Source organism: Crocodylus porosus, unplaced genomic scaffold (assembly GCF_001723895.1).
Source record: "Crocodylus porosus isolate Cpor-Errol unplaced genomic scaffold, CroPor_comp1, whole genome shotgun sequence".
NCBI lineage: Eukaryota > Metazoa > Chordata > Crocodylia > Crocodylidae > Crocodylus > Crocodylus porosus.
In genome coordinates, this window is record NW_017728906.1 from 87,016,998 (window position 1) to 87,034,188 (window position 17,191).

The 17,191-nt window shown below is 43.0% G+C and overlaps 2 protein-coding genes across 8 annotated transcripts in view; both read left to right on the plus strand.

The window, feature by feature from the left end:
- Nucleotides 1-2,848, plus strand: part of LOC109306229 (interleukin-1 receptor type 1-like) — a 48,332-nt gene extending 45,484 nt beyond the window's left edge. For all 7 annotated transcript variants that reach the window (XM_019529556.1, XM_019529552.1, XM_019529555.1 and 4 more), the window contains exon 12: nt 2,025-2,848. In XM_019529556.1, the coding sequence (XP_019385101.1) occupies nt 2,025-2,422 (398 nt within the window). In that variant the 3' untranslated portion in view covers nt 2,423-2,848. The remainder of the gene's footprint in view (nt 1-2,024) is intronic.
- A 5,430-nt stretch (nt 2,849-8,278) lies between these two features.
- The window catches only part of LOC109306232 (interleukin-1 receptor-like 2), a 31,408-nt gene continuing 22,495 nt past the window's right edge, over nt 8,279-17,191 (plus strand). The window contains exons 1-4 of the mRNA XM_019529560.1: nt 8,279-8,335; nt 9,468-9,606; nt 15,163-15,232; nt 16,257-16,521. Of these exons, the coding sequence (XP_019385105.1) occupies nt 9,472-9,606; nt 15,163-15,232; nt 16,257-16,521 (470 nt within the window). The 5' untranslated portion in view covers nt 8,279-8,335; nt 9,468-9,471. The remainder of the gene's footprint in view (nt 8,336-9,467; nt 9,607-15,162; nt 15,233-16,256; nt 16,522-17,191) is intronic.

The following is a 17,191-nucleotide window of genomic DNA, read 5'->3' on the forward strand; positions in this document are numbered from 1 at the left end:
GCTTCACGTGGTCTGAGGCTGGGCTTGCCATTGCTGTTCCTCCCCTCCCCCTATCAAAGTGGCTCCCAGAAGCAGACGTGTCTGAGCTGCTGTGTTATTAATAGAAATACGGGTTTTCTGTTCGTTGCGGAACTAATGTGGATTTTCTCATTTGAAGGAGACAAGTGTGGATTTTCTCTCTTTAAGGAGAAAAACACGGATTTTCCTTCTTAAAAAAGAAAACAGTTGAAAACTATGGGTTTCCCCTTGCAATATTCCAGCCTGCAAAGAGCTGCTTAGGGCTGGAGGAACGGGGGAGGCTGATTAGAGGCAGGGGGTGTCACATGTATATGTGTGTGCACACGCATGTGGCCAGCATACAGCCAGGCAGGGTGGTGGAAACAGCCCTGGCAGCTGGATGCAGATTAGTATATGGGGGACAGGGATTGGAGGCTAGAGCTTGGGGACTGTCCACGGGATTGTGTGTGGGGTGGGAGCGGCTCCTGTCACTGTGCACCCTGGAAAGCCACGAGGTGGTGGTGCTTGTGCTCTCGGATCTGTGCAGAGCGGGGCAGGTGGGTGAGCTGCAGCTGCAGGCTGAAGCTGAGGCTGTTTCGGGCTTCTCCCAAATTTTGCTGTAGCCCCACTCCCAGTGCCGCTGCCGCCTGTCTGGTGCAGCCCCGGCTCTTCCCGGCATGTGAGGGAAGGCAGGGGTTGAGCTGGGGCTGCGCTGGACAGGCAGTGGCAGCACTGGGTGCGGGGCTATGGGGTGGTTGCAGCCCCCTTCTAGCATTGCTGCCGCCTGCCCCAAGCCCAGCCGCCACCAAGAAGAGCCCGGAGCAGCTCTGGCTCCAGCCTGCAGATGCAGTTTACCTGCCCACCCGCTCCATGCAGATCCAGGGTCACACCCCACCGGGGTGCACACAGCAGTGGAAGCCACCCCCCCCGCCCACCTGACAAGCCGCAGCTCCGCCCTGTGCCCCGGATCACCCTGGCTGGGCAGCACCTGCCCCTGCCCCCTCCGTCCCTCACTGCAGGGGGCATTGATCTGTCCCTGGCCCCCCGCACACCCTTTCCCTTCCACCTCCCCTTCCACAACAACAGACTTACCAGCTGCACACAGCTGTATCGGAAATTGGATCAGTATCAGCCAATATGCCTAGTTAAATGTATCAGCTGTTGGTATCGGCCCCCAAAATCTCTATCAGTGCACCCCTAATGGAATGATACTCCATGTGGGGCAGAAAGAGGATTGTTTTTCTTTTCTATTCTGATTTAACAGTCTATTAAGTTAATCTCAAAGTCTAGCAATTTGTGCTTAGGGTTGTAAAAGCATTTCTAAATTACCAAAGTTTCAAGCCGTATCTGTGGCAGAAGACCTTCTTAGGAACATAAAGGGCTTATTTTACTACTTGAGTATTCATGTTGGTTGTCATGGGACTACTGCGCAGTAGCATTGTGTGGCTATTGTGCAGCAGTCATAAATTACTTACACAGTCATCATCACAAAACGGCTGTTCTTTGGCATGACTGCAGATGCAGCCATGGGGTGCATCTCTGTGGCATAGATCTGCTGGTGTGTTTTGGTTGCGATTCCTAGGGCTTTCTAATATTGGCAGCAGAGTCTGCTCAAAAGTGTGTGCTTGGGGAGGGTCCTTTGCTTTGAAATGTATTACTGTCAACCGTCTACCAAAATTGAGCATTCATCTAAAATTGTGCCTTAGGGACGGGCACAATTTAGAGACCAAATATTTTGCTTTAGCTTTCCTTTCATAGAAATTTTAGCTTTTACAAGTTTGTCTTGTTCCTGACACTGGTTCCAATATGTTTCATGACAGTTGGTAGCTTCAGCCAAAACTGTGTGTGGAACAGCACATTTTATTTTTGTAAATAGGATCAGCTGGGTATAGTCATGGGTACAATAGCTATAAATAAAAACTAGCCAGGCATTTGTTTAGATACTTAAGCAGCCAAAACAGGAAAATAACAAACAGCCTTTATGTTTTTGAAGGAGCTGAAAATCTTTTTTCTTCCTCTGATTACAGCTGTGATCAACGTTGTTGATGAAACAATCCACCGAAGTAGAAGAATTATAATTGTTTTAATACCAGAATCATCCTGTTACAATGTGTTAGAAGATACTTCAGAACAGCAGCTGGCTGTGTATAATGCTCTTATCCGTGATGGAATTAAAGTGATTCTGATTGAACTCAGTAAAATAAAGGACTACGCAAGCATGCCCGAATCCATCAGATACGTTAAGGAAAAACATGGGGCCATCCGATGGAAAGGGGACTTTTCTGAGAGATCTCATTCAGCAAATACAACATTCTGGAAAAATGTACGATACCAAATGCCACCCAGAGCAAATGTGGCTTTCTCAGAACAACATTTGTTACCAAAAACCTTTAGTTCTCCCCAAACACCAGTATTGGAAAGATGACACTAATGTTCAATTTTAATGGCTGCTAGCAGTCCTATTTTAATGCTTTTAAATGAAGGATATTTGTGTGTATGTGTTTATATACAGGCCATCTCATTTAGAGGCTTTGAGGACTGAAGATGTCACATTATCTTCTTCTAAAGATACGAAATGGTGACTGACTGGTTATCCTTTCTTCCGACCAAATCAGCAGCACGTGTTGAATCATTACATCAATAGTGCAGTGATGACACTGTAATAAGCACAGCAGGACTTCTTGAAGAGAGAACATTTTTGTAAAGGAAGAAAATACTGTTTGCATTTTTAGAACATCCACTTTGGAAAATTTAAAAAAGGAAACACATGATGGAAATTGTTTTATATCCAAACTTTTTAATACCTGAAGCCAGTTGTTTTGGTTGAAATAAAATGTTAAAGTTGCTGCCATTTATTAATCACTGCCTCATTTAGTCTGGTGCAACATGAATCTTTGTACTCCTCACATCACTGTGATATCTTCCTAGGGGAGGAAGAAGAGAACACAAGAAAGGAACATCGTGTTAGCCTATTAAAGAATGCTTTGCCCTCTTAACACCCTCCCTTGCTCTTCAACTAGTTAGTCTCTAGATCAGCGCTTGTAACAGCAGGTGATGCAAGGCTACAAGGCTATTTTTTATTATAAATTCCTTTTCAGTCTAATGTTAAAAACATTCTTGGTCATTGCATAACAGTAACATTTTTTAGCATTGGTAGAATATGCACTTGGAACATTAAGGGGTATGAGTGTTCTAATGTACTTATGCACTTTAAAAATTGGTCAAAGTTTTTGCACAGGCACATCTCAGTTGGCCAGTTTTAAAATTCACGTATGGCTGGACCCTAGTTAGTAACAGTTGCCATATACAGTCATTTTGAAAATAAGACTGAGCTTCGAAAATTCTGTACTGTGTCCCTAACCTTGGCTTAAAAAAAATGAAGTCAAATTGTATAAAATACAGTTGCTCAACTATTGTGGTATATATGACCCTTAATGTGTGGATAGTGATACAAGGTAAAATCTGTGGAGCTATACAAACATACTTATGCACATTTCCAAAGTAAAGCAGGTGGGATTTTCTCTTTGGCTTTTGAAAAGTAAAAATCTAAATGCCACTTTATTTTATTTGCATTTAATGAACAGGGAGATGGAAAGGTCAAATTTCCCACATTTTAGTAAAATGTATATTAAAATACATACTTCAAATTTATCAAATTTACCCCTATGGAATTTTTTAGGTCTGCTTTTAAGTACTGCCAATGGACATTGCACTTGGAATGTCAGATATTTTCATACCTAATACAGAAGACCTAAATTCTGACACTAAAAATCTGACTTTTAAAATTGTTTACAGTTACTACTTAAAAGATATTTTTTCTACAAATCCATCGATTTACCTAGGCTGAATTAAATATTTTCATAGACTGGATATAGTATAATCAGTATGGGATACCTTGTGTCAAAGATGTGATGTCCACTGATTTTATATTTTATAGAAAATGCCTTGGTTTATTTTCTGAATATATAAACTTGCTTCTTTTGCAGACTAATGTATATGTGAAATGTTATTTTTTTGTTTTGGCTAATATGATTTTCATCATTCATTTGAGTAATTGCAAGTGATGACATGTTTGTGGGTTTTTTCTTTTAAATTTGAACATATACTGTATTGTATATATTAGGGCACTGGTGGTATCTTTTGTCCTCTCCTATTATCTACACTTCTCTTGAATTTTATGTTTGCGGCATCTCATTGAGGCTTTTGAGTTCAAGCTCTATTCTGGATGTAGATCAAAAGCCATCTGCAGTTGACACAGCTGTAAACGGGTACCTGGTCATTCAGGCTGGGGAGTTCAGTGTGTGGTGCTGGATTTGATGTTAACCACCCACATATAAACTAATGATGTAGCCATAGAAACTGATGCTTCTTGATTGCAGTAGCCCAAAGGGGTGTTTTGCATTGGAAAGACCTTTGACTTGTCTATTGTGATGATATTTGATCTTTAATGTATAACTTCCAGTCCTAGAAAGCTCTCACAATTTTTTAAGCATTCACTAAAACACAGAAACCGAACCTGTTGGTAGAAATCAGTGGCAACATCTCCTTTTGGCAATAGCCACTTTGGTCACTGAAGTATAATATAAAAGCAGATGAGAGCACTGATTTGGGAGCTTTCATTATTACATTGTACTTTGTGTGCAGTCTTACAACCTAAATATTGCTTTGTTTTTTTTGCATCAGTATGGAAGAAATACCACAGCTATAAAAGGGAAGGGCAGGGCAGAATGTTGCTCATGGGGAATTTTAACTTAAATTTCTACTTACTGCTGTGTATGCAACTAGGTTAATCCAGGGAGAGTTAGGATACATGCTGAAGTAGCAGATCTTTTTTAACCTATCTTTCACTGGTGTTTCAACCTTACTCTGAGTTGAATCTCACAGTTCTCACTGGCATCAGTAATAAATGTACAACTGTGAAAGCGCTTGGCCTTATAGTCCAAACTTTGGGGATCTTTCCCACCGTTGCTGTAGCACAATGCAGTGCCACTTGAGATAGCAATGATGCAGGTGCTAGTACAGACACCTGCAGATGGCTTGTATAAGAATACTCAGTCGGCTTATGATCCAGTGACAGTACAGCTGTGCATGTGAATGTAGGATTGCTGGTCTACTCTTACGTTGGGTTTTGTAATAGAGGATTTGCATTGGTACAAGACTAGGGATAGGAGGATTTCCAACAGTGCAGTATGGGAGCCCCTCAGTGTGATAGGAGTTGCATTTAAGTAGTGGAAGCAATGCAACATCTCTTCTGTTTACTGCTCTTGTTTCCGGCTGGTACATTCTGTTTTGCTGTTCCTTTGGTTGCCTCCTGCTCAAATTCCAGTGACTTCGCCTTACAGCACTTCCTATTCCGAGGACATTTGCATTATCAATGGATAAAGCTGCCTTACTTTCCAAGCCATCCTGCCAGAGTGGCAGATGGGGCTCAGTTTCTCCGGGGAGCTCTAGCCTTGAAGCCTGAAAAGATTGTGGCTTGAATCCCAAATCCTCCCTGCTGAAGAGAATTCCTCTTCTTTTGGTTCCAGAGTGCCTTCTTCAGCTTCTTTTATGAATTTTTACCCTGCTACACGTTTAAATGAAAATGGGATAGAACCCAGTTATAGAATCGTTACACCTTTTTGATCAGTAACTTTATAGCTGGTCGGCTCTCTTTATACCTGGGTAGTCATTTTTATTGCATGACAATTACTTTGCATGTGTGGCTGGTCTCAATATATTGGGAATTGTGCAATATATGTAATGTGTGGTCAGGGCCTCAGTGGTTTTCCCAGCCTCTTTTTTTTCTGTTCATGGGTCAGTGTAACAGTGCCAGCTTTGGTTGCTGTCCTGCAGTAGAACCCTCTACATTCTCCAGGAGTGGCTTCTTTTTCTAGTTTCAAGCATCTTGTTGGAGGGGTCCCAAGCATGTAAGCCCTCTCTTCTGGAGGGCTTGGAGGAATCACTGCCTGGGGGCTGCTGTGGTTTGGAACAAGGTCCAGCCTGTGTAGTTGCGAGGGTCTGTGATGTGTTAAACATATTATGGAGCTCATCAGTCAGTGATGCCATAAACGGAGGCCAGCTGCAGAGTACTTGCCCCACACTGTGATGTAAGGACAAGTGCAAAGGCCTGCACTTAGGACTGAACAATCCCATGCACTGATACAGGCTGGGCACTGATTGGCTGGGCAGCAGCTCTGCAGAAAAGGATCTGGGGGTTGCAGTGGACAAGAAACTGAATATGGGCAAGCAGTGTGCCCTTGCTACAAAGAAGGCTAATGGCATCCTGGGCTGGATTGGAAGGAATGTTGCCAGCAGATTGTGGGAAGTTATTCTTCCCCTTTATTTGATACTGGTGAGCCTGTATCTAGAGTACTGTCCAGTTCTCCCCCACAGAAGGGATTTGGACAAATTGGAAAGAGTCTGGCAGAGGGCAATAAAAATAGTTCAGGGGCTGGACCACATAATTTCTGAAGACAGGCTGAGGGAACAGGGTTTATTTAGTCTTGAGAAGACTGAGGGGGGATTTAATAGCTGCTTTCAGCTACCCCTAGTGGGGTTCAAAAGAGAATGGAGCTAGAGCAGGGGTGGGCAAAATGACAGATCCGGTGGGCAGCCTGACTCCATTTCCCAGCAGCCCTTGTTGCTGCAGCTGGTTTCCATGGGTACCCTAATAGCAGCATTGTGATAGTGTGGAGCCAGGGTTTGCATGGAGACCAGCCCCAGGAGCTCTGACAGGGCCCGCAGTTGGGCAGGGAGCTGCTCTGCGGCCGGGGCTGGGATCGTGCGGTGGTGACCGTGCGATCTGGAGCCAGGGCAGAGCCACAATCCGGGGCATGCAGGCTGCGGATCACAGCTTTGCCCCAGCTCTGGACCACGCTGTCACCGCTGCAAGATCCCAGCCTCAGAGCAGCTGCCCACCCAGCTGCATGCCCTGTCAGTGTGGTTGGGGGGATTCTCCATGGAAACCCTGGCCCCACACTGTTAGGGCACCGCGGGGGCTGGCTTTGCCATGACATGGGTGGGGGCTGCTGGGAAATGGTTATCTGCCACCACTCAGAAATGGAGTCCACTGCAGCCCTGATCCGGCTCATGTGCCCGTTCTCAGTGGTGTCAGATGCCAGAACGGGGGGCAATGGTCTCAAGCTGCAGCCAGGGAGGTTTAGGTTAGACATTAGGAAGAAGTTTCTCTTGAGGAGGAACAGGAACAGGCTACCCAGAGAGATGATGGACTCTCCATTCTTGGAGGTTTTTAAGATCTGGCTAGACAAAGTTTTGGCTGGGATGATCTACTTGGGGACCATCCTGCTTTTGAGCATGGGGTTGGACTAGGTGACTTCCTGAGGTCCCTTTCAACCCTCATTGGCTGTGATTCTATGATTCTTTTGGAGCCAAATGGCATCTACTATACATATATTTGTGTGTGTGTGTGTGTGTGTGTGTGTGTGTACATGTGCTCCAGCCCCCTCACCATTTTCATTGCCCTCTGCTGGACTTTCTCTAATTTCTCCACATCCTTTCTGTAGTAGGGGTGGGGGAGGAGAGAAACTGGAAACACTACTCAAGATATGGGCTCGTCAGCATTGAGTAGAGGGGAATAGTAACTTCCTTCCATCTGCTGGCAACACTAATACTAAGTGGGCAACACACCCACACACCATATATATAAATAAAAAGATAGCTAGATAGGAGCACATGTGTGCACATACATGCACACACACATATAATATTATATGTACATTACACCCCCCCTTGACTCCAATATATATTAGATGCCATATGTGTGTGTCTATGTCCGTAAACATCTGTGTATGTATGTGTGTGTCTGGATAGGTCTGTCTGTGTGTGATTATCTATCCCCTCTGTTCGTGTGCGTGCGCGCACTGCAGCACTGCCCCTGCCACACACACGCTCATGTGATCTGACTTAGCGAAAGGCAAATCCGAACCCAATGTGTTACACACTGGAGCCAAAATATATTGGATCTAAGTGGTGTCTAATATACATATAATATGTGTGTGCGCATGCGCATCTATCTAGTGTGTGTCTACATAGATCTATCTGTTCTACAGTAATAGGCATAGTCTGTATATACTAGATGCCATTTGGCTCCAATAGAATCACAGCTGGTGAGGGCTGGAAGGAACGCGTGTCTGCGCACGCGCACACACTATAAATGCGATACTGGCGGCAGCGCGATCCCGCGCTTCCCGTCTCTGTTAGCCTTACCTTGGCTCTTTTCCCCGGCTGCGGGTGGGGCGTGTTGGCGGCAGGGGCAGGGGCAGGGGCAGGGCTGAAGCTCCGCAGCAGCCGGACTGCCCTCCGCATCCAGCGCGGTCCCAGCTGCCTCCTGCTTCAGGTAAGCGCCTCTTGCCCTGGGAGCTGCCTGGCAGCCGGTTCCTGCTGCTGCTGCTTTTCCCTCCCCTCCCTTCCCCTGTGGCTCCCTTTCTGCCTGGGGGTGGGCAGAGCTGCTGCTGCTGAAGTCAGTCGAGCTCTGGCTCTGGCTCTGTCTGGAAGGGGCAGGGGTTCCTCACCTCAACCCCAGCTGCCACTGATTTCTGCCCTGTCCCTGGTGAACCGACAGGTGAGCTGATCTACCTGCAACTCTCAAGCCTGTCAGCTCCAGGTGGGGTTTTCCCTCTCCTGCCCCACCATCACTAGCAATACCTGTGTGACTGGTTGTCCTCAGTGCGGCCAGGCAGGTGAAACCGTCCTGGGGCATTAAATCATAAGGAGTTGAAGTGCTGTTGTAGCCCCAGTGGGCCAGGCAGTTTGCAAAAAGCAAGGGGCTTTCTTGGTGATCTCTGGGGAGATGGTTGGGAGAGAGGTTTGACTCTGCTGGACCAGTAAAATATGTCACTGAAACCTGCCTTGCTTAAGCCCATCTGAAGGACATGAAACAGTACAATTGGCAGGAAAGAAAAAGCAATCAAAGTTTGTTTTTGTGACTGAGGCCAGTACACGTGACAAGGAGGAAGGCAGCACAGACTTTAGCATTCAAATAGGGCCACATATTTATGTCTTTCTGCTCCTGTTCTATTCACACCTATGAGAGAGAAATTCTTAGTGCAGCAGAGACAAAGGTGGAAACGCCCCTATTTTATGAGAGAGGGTAACTCCTATGTAGCTGTACTCCTGTCTTCAGTTTTGCCCAATTGCATTTTAAACCAGAAGTGAAGGTCAATGGAAATGACCCTTTTTCTTCTATGGAGCCCTTGAGAATTCTTTATTCCAAAGGCTCTAGATAAGTAAAAGAGCAGCCTTTTTCTCAAACATACCACACAATCAAAGTGCCTAGTGTTTTGTTTTACTCTGATGTTTAGAAACATTTAACATGGGTATCATGTCTTGAGCCAATCCATATTAAGTGCAGTTTGGGTAATTGTACTTTAAGATAGCAAAGAAAATGACACCAAATTGCAATTCATGTATTTTCTGTAAGAAGCTGTATGCAGTCACAGACGTTAAACAATGGTAGTTATTTGTTGCAGACAAATGAAAAAAGACCCTTTTAACAGGCTCCCAGCATGTATTCCTTTTTCTTTCCGAGTGGCACTTAAGATGCTTGCAAGGATTTATTGGGATCTAGCTCCTTTAGATACTCTGCTCAATGGTGCAGGAGGTAAAGAGTTGAGATTTTCTTATTTGCTTGATCTGCTTTACTTTGATCCTTATTGGATTTGCTTATAAAATAAATGTACATATTACTTTTATGTTAAGCACAATCCTGTATAAAGCCAGAAAAATAACCAAAATTTAAATTTGCTGGTACCCAGTCACTCATTAAAATGGAAAGTATGATGTTTCCTTTCTATTATTCCTTAAAACATAACACATTCCACATAGTCTTTAGTTCGTTTCATTTCTCAGGCCATGCATTTATCTTTCTTTAAAAAGTGCTGTTAATATTCTTTGTTTGAAACTTGTATGTTGGAATAAATGCTGTGTAGTAGTCTAATATTTTAGGAGTGACTGATACTTCCAATAAGAATTTTTGCTGTTGTAGCTAACAATTTAGGTGAAAAGTCAGAGAAATTGGCCAACAGGAAGAATTCTTAGATAATATTTATGTCACATTTGCAACTGTGAACAAGGCCTGAAATGGTCATTCCTACTATTCTCTTTGTACACTCAAATTTTCTAATTATTCTTGTGTAGCAAAATCAGAATGTGATGGTTAGAAATTATAAGTTATTTAAAAAAAAAAAAAAAAAAGATTGAATAGTGGGAAGTGGTGGTTCAACTTTAATGGTTAGGAGGTGGAACAGAAGTGTATAACTCTCAAAAGCCAGTTTGTCCAAGGGAGATGGAGAAGTGAAATGGATGCATGTGCTAGACGGAGTATTTTTAGATGATGTGCCTGGCGTGGCAGTTTCTAGGTGATGGCGGAGCCTAGGGCAGGTTCTAGATATTCTTCCTCAGCTTGCACCTACTTCTGTAGAGCCCAGAGGTAGGCAGGGCAGGTCTAGAGAATGAATGTATATGTTTCAGGAACTTGGATGAACTGACTCTCTAGGAGATTCACAGGGAAGGATTTGTGGCTTTTGCTGCAGTTTTCTTCTTAAAGAATCCTATTGTGAAACTAAGCTGGTAAGTTGGGAAGTAAACATGAAGTGGTGCAGGGGGAAGTGTTTACAAAACAGATTGTCAAACTGGGTCTAGTTGGAAGAGGCAGGGAATAGGAATTCTGGTTTTAAAGGCTCATTTTGGGGACCGTTGAGTGGTCAAGCAAAGCTGTGTTGTGTATGATTTTCTAGCCAATCTAGAACTAGATCAGATACTGCAACATAGACCAGTAAGTGTGTCTGTGAAACTTGTCCAACAGAAATTGCTCTCCCTTCCGCTCAGAGGCAGAATCTATTGCCTTTCCCAGCTTGTACAGCACAGACACCTTGACCTAAGTAAGGCTTTTAGATGTTGAGGCCCTGATCCGGCTTCAGTGAACTCTGTGTAGGAATCCACAGAACGCCTTTCTTTTGCATAAAGTCTACCTATACTAATTTTATTATGTATTTGGTAGCTAAAATAGATTAATTATAAAGCTAATAGAACTAATCAGAAAATTTTCAAAAGTTCAACATTTTGATGTGTGAGAGAAATTATTATTAATAGACTAACACAAGGAATTAGACAGTTAACTTTTATACTGTTCAGATTTTAACTTGATGGTTTGCAACCTGTCAACTTCTCTTGTTATTTCCATTGATGTCTTTCTTAATGTTTCTTAAAAACAAGTAAACAAACAAAATCCCATGAAACCTGCTGCTGTGTTGTTCCTACAGAATGATTGCCAAGGTCCAGTCTACAGATGAGTATTTATTCAGTAGAATGCCTTCCACTGCTGCTGCTGTCCGTGGGTGAGGTAAGCTCAGAGCTGCTCCAGTTGGACTGTGTGGGGGCTGAGCTCTGCCTGAGGCAACAGCAAGCATGGAAGGGGACATGCTTCTGAGCAGGGAAGGGAAAGGTGGGAATTCTTACCTGGTCTGGGGACTAAAACAGTCCCTGACTAATGCTGCCTGTCCATCCTTGGGAGGAGGCTCGGAGTGGGGGATGTAGCCACCCATCGCATCCATTGCTGCTCCAGTATCCACTTTGTAAAATCCTGGTTTTATTTCTGGAGAAGTTGGTCATTTCGTGTTGTCTAGGCTGGATGGAATATGTCCTAGAGTAGCGAAGGAATTGGCTAAGGAAATTTCAGAATTGTTGGCTATCATCTTTTGAGAACCTATGGAGGGTTGAGTGGGGTCCCAGATGACTCAAAAAGGGGCAACTACAGTGTCCATCTTTAAGAAAGGGAAGAATGAGAGTCTGAGGAATTGCAGACCAGTTAGTCTGACCTGGAAAGATTATGGATCAAGCCATCAAAGAGTGTATTTCTAAACACCTGGAGGAGAACAATGTGCTCAGGAGCAGCTAAAATGTAAGTGCAAGATCAAATTGCAAAAGCAAGTCATGTCTGATTAACTTGATTTCCTTCTCAGCAGAGTGCCAGCCTCTGTGGACAGCAGTGGATGTGATGCATCTTGACTTCAGCAGGCCTTTTGATCCATGATGTTCTCATTACAAAACTAAAGAAATACAGGTCAGATTAAAGTACTGCAAGGTGGATACATAATGGTTTGGATCATCATGCTTAATGAACAGTCATCAATTGTTCAATTTCTGCTTTGGAGAACGCATCAAGAGGGGTTTCTCAAGGGTCTGGCCTGGGCCTAGTGTTGGATTGAGTGTACAATTAGCAAATTTGCAGATGTCTCAAAATTGGGTGGATTTGCAGATGCTCTGGAGTGTAGGGCTAGGATTCAGAATGATCTTGAATCATGGAAATTGTCCAAAATTAATCAAATTGAATTCATTAAGGGCAAGCATGAAGTCCTGCACTTAGGATGGGAAAAATCTCTTGTACAAATAGACTGGGGAATGTATGGCAAGGCTGCACTTCTTCAAAAAGGGACCTGGGGTTATAAAGAGTCAGAAGTTGAATATCTTCCAATAGTGTACTCTTATTGCCAAAAAAGGCCAACAGCAAAATAGGCAGTATTAACAAGAGTGTCACTTCCAAATCAAGCAAATGATTCTCTTGCTCTGTTCTGCACTGTTGAGGCTTCACCTGGAGCACTTCAAGAAGGATGTGGACAAATTGGTAAGATTCCAGCAGAGAGCAGCAAAAGTATTAAATAGAGGTCTGGGAAGTATGATTTATGAGTCATGCTAAAAGGACTAGGATTGTGTGGGCTGCAGAAGAAAAGACTGATGGGGGATTTGATAACAGTATTTAAATACCCGATGAGCATTTATAAAGAGGATGGAGGCAGTCTATTCACTGCGGTTGCAGGGAACAGGACAAGGAGCATTGATTTTGTTAACGGGTGGATAAACATTTGAACAGGCTATTCAGAGAGACTGTGGGATTTCTGTGCTGGAAAGTTTTAAGGGCAGGTTAGACAAGTACACAATCATAGAAAGTAAGTGTTGGAAGGGCCCTTAGGAGGCCATCTAATTCAACCCTCTGCTCAAAGCAGGATCCCCACCCCACCTAGATTATACCAGCCTAGGCTTTGTCTAGCCAGATCCAAAAAACTCCAAGGATGGAGATTCCACCACCTCTCTGGATAACCTGTTTCAGTGCTTTACTCACCTCCTTGTGTGAAAGGTTTTCCTACTATGTACTATTAAATCCCCTCTCAGTCTTCTTGTCTCCAGAATATACAAGCCTGGTTCCCTCAGCCTCTCCTCATACATCATGTGCCCCAGACCCCTAACTATTTCTGTTGCCTTCCACTGGACTTTCTCTAATTTGTCTACATCCTTTCTGTAGTGGGGGGCCCAAACCTGGACACCAGTACTCCAGATGTGGCCTCACCAGTGCCAAATAGAGGGAAAGAATCACTTCCTTCCATCTGCTGGCAGTACTCCTACTAATGCAGCCCAGTATGCTGATAGTCTTGTTCATAACAAGAGCACACTGTTGGCTCGTATTCAGCTTCTTGTTTGCTATAACCCTCAGGTCCTTTTCTGCAGAGCTGCTGCTTAGCCAGTTGGTCCCCAGTCTCTATTGGCACATGGGATTATTCCATCCTTAGTGCAGGACTTGGTCTCAGTGAACTCTCTGAGATTTGGTTTGGTCCAATCCTCCAATTTGTCTAGGTCTCTCTGAATCCTAGCCCTACCCTCCAGCATATCTACTACTTCCCCCAGCTTGGTATCATCTGCAAGCTTGCTGAGGGGCCAATCTATGGTTTCTTAGTTGTTAGGGGTTGGAAGGGACCTTGCAGATCATCGGGTCTAGCCCCCTGCACTTGGGCAGGAAAGACTGCCCAGGGTCCGATGACCTCAGTGAGATGGGCATCAAGATGCTTTCTGAAGATTGCCAGGGTGGGTGACTGTACTACCTCTGGGGGGAGCCTGTTCCAATATCTTGGTACTCAGCTTGTAAAGAAGTTTTTACTTGTATCTAGTCTGAAGCAGTCTTCAATCAGTTTGTGCCCATCTTCCAGGCCACTGATGAACATATTGAACAAAACTGACCCTAGGACCAACCCCTGGAGCACTCCACTTCATACTGACTGCCAGCTAGACATCAACAATCCTGCCAGTTTTCTACCCACCTTACTGTCCATTCATCCAGCCTGTACTTCCTTAGCTTGCTTGTGGGAATGATACTGTCTCCCACAACAAAACCTTGTTAAAGTCAAGGTATATCATGTCCACTGCTCTTCTCACGTCCACAGAGCCAGTCATCTTGTTATAGATGGCAAGCAGATTGGTCAGACATGACTTGCCCTTTGTGGGCCCATACTGACTGTTCCTAATCACCACCTTCTCCTCCAACTGCTTGGAAATGGATTCCTTGAGGATCTGCTCCGTGATTTTTCCAGGAACTGAGTTGAGGCTAACTGATCTGTAGTTCCCTGGATCTTCCTTCTTCTTCCCTTTCTTAAAGATGAGCACTTTATTTGCCCTTTTCCAGTCATCTGGCAACTCTCCTGATTGCCACGAGTTTTGAAAGATGCTAACCAGTGGCTCTGAATCACATTGGCCCCCCTCAGGTCCATCTGGCTGCATGGACTTTTACACATCCAGCTTTTCTAAATAGTTCCTAACCTATTATTTTGCCACTGGGGGCTGCTCACCTCCTCCCCAAACTGTGCTGCCAGGTGCAGTAGTCTGGGAGCTGACCTGGCCTGTGAAGAGGGAAGTGAAAAAAAAATTGAGTACTTTAGCCTTTTCTGTATCATCTGTCACTAGGTTGCCTCTCTCATTAAGTTAGGGACCCATACTTTCCCTGATCTTTCTCTTGTTGCTGACATACTTGTAGAAACCCTTCCTGTTATCCTTCATGTCCCTTACTAGCTGTGACTCCAGTTGTGCTTTGGCCTTCCTGATTTCACCTCTGCATACTGAGGCAATACTCTTATACTCCTCTATAGTTATTGACCGGGTACTTGACTGGGATGGTTTAATCAGGAATGATCTTGTCTTGAGCAGGGGGTTAGATGGTCTCCTGCGGTCCTTTTCAGCCCTACTTTTTATGACACTATAAAGTATCTTTATATATTTCTTTTTAGATGAGAACAGATGATTTTAAGTTTTAATTTGGATTCTTGTCACCTTTTTTGGTTATATGAACTGAAAGATGATCTAGAAGGATGTTGCTGAAAATCTTTTCTTTTCTCTCCTTTGTAGTACAACATAATGAACACAGATTTGTTTACCTGCAGTATAAGCCTAGTTTTTCTCTTTTTAGTCAAGACAGGTAGGTTGACCAGTGTTTCTTTGTTTGTTTTTTATGCATACATGTAAAAGTAACTTGGTTCTGAATTTTTACCCAAATGTCACATGAATTTTTAGTCTATGCCACAAATGTCTGGCTGTGAGCTGGGGCTGGAGCCTTGCCAGCTGCCTGCATCGTACTCAAATATAAGGTGATGAGCCTTTTCCCCATGAGAAATGTGGGGGGGGGGGAAATCTCATCATGGATTTGAGTAAATATGGTAATTTGTTTACTGATTTAAGTGATACAGGCAAGTCTACATGTACATTTTAATGTGCATTACTACGCTAATGTACATTAATATGCTACAGTGTATTAAGTTTAATACCTCTAATATGAGGTACTACTTAAATACACAGTAGCAACAGTGCATGGTCTTTTTGTGATGTGTAATGTGCAGTAGACTAATTCTACTGTATATTAGTATATTAGCGTGGTTTTTTAATGTAATGCTGTAATACTGAGTAGATTTAGTCTACTGCGGATTAAGCATCTCATAGATAGGCCCACAGAGTGGTGCTAAGAAGAACTCTGTTTTTAGGGCATTCCAATATTCTCATTACAAAGCTGTCTTACTTTTTGATCTTTTTATTTCTCTTAAATTTAAGGCAATTAGATTCTATACATGGAAAATTATAACATCTATAATTTTCCATATATAGAATGTAGTTACGGAGACTCATCTTAAATTCGAAGTTGTCTTGGATTTGGGTACATACAGTAGTTGCTGGAACAGTTTTGGGCTGTGATATGGTAGGTGATGCATTTTAATACCTGTGTATAAAATAGACGTCAGGATAGGATTTTAGATTGTTATTCAGACTGTGATTCCTGTGCTTAAAATTCCCCCCAAAAGTTGCTTAGTGTCATTATAGTGTACCTTCTATTTTGTGCATGCATAGCTGGAATTGTTCATCCTGAAAAATGATGCTGAAAACCTGTTTAAAAAGTGAAGAGTTTGCCTCCCTAGCTTCATACTCAGTTGTTTTTTGTCTCTGTTTTTTAGAAGAATGTCAAATATATGACTCAAGTGATGAACTGCATAACCAAAGTTCAGTATTTGTACTGACAGGGCAGCCTCTTGCTACTGATTGTTTATTGGGTAATGTATTGAAACTTCAGCAGCTGAAAAAGAACCTGACTTGGTACAGAAGTGGAGAAAAAATGCCTGTAACTAAAAATAAACATTCCAGAGTACATCAGGAAGGGAATGTCCTTTGGTTTATGCCTGCAACTTTACAAGACTCTGGATCCTATGAATGTATTGTACAGTAAGGAATTGTTTTAATTTGTTTTGGTTCTTTAGTTTTCTACAGTGTTCTAGAAATTAGCTCAAAATAACTTAAAATATTTTCTGATAGTAATGTAGAGTTACTTTGTAGTTTTCTCTCCACAAGCACTTTTATAGAGTATATTATACACCATGTGTATATTATACTTTAGTGTTGATTTTGATGAGGCTGTAGCCTGTTATATTTATCTTAAGGGGCAATATAACAGGATTAAGTCTGGTTGGAAAATGGTAAGTATTGGTTATGGAAACTTTTGAACTAAAGGAAAAATTTGGTTTAGTTTGAACTTATTTACCAAATATTAACTTTTTCTATTTTTATACAATTATTTCAAATGAATTCAATGAAATTAAAGCATTTGGTGGTGGGGGAGTTGATACATTTTTTAAAAAATTGTTTCGAATCATTTAGTAAAAAATCATAACCAACATTGCTTTTCATTTAACATCTTTCCATTCTTCACTGAGAACTTTCAGAGGAATAATTTTCAGTGTACCTCAGCTGTGAGATGAGATTTTGGTTGGAGTAAATCTAACAGGGAATCAGTGCAGTAGGGGCCTACTGTCAGATATACATTCATTCACTTGAGCGGCACCACGAAAAACGATTCCAGCTGAAGATGGATCTGTCTGTGTTAGTTCTTTTGATG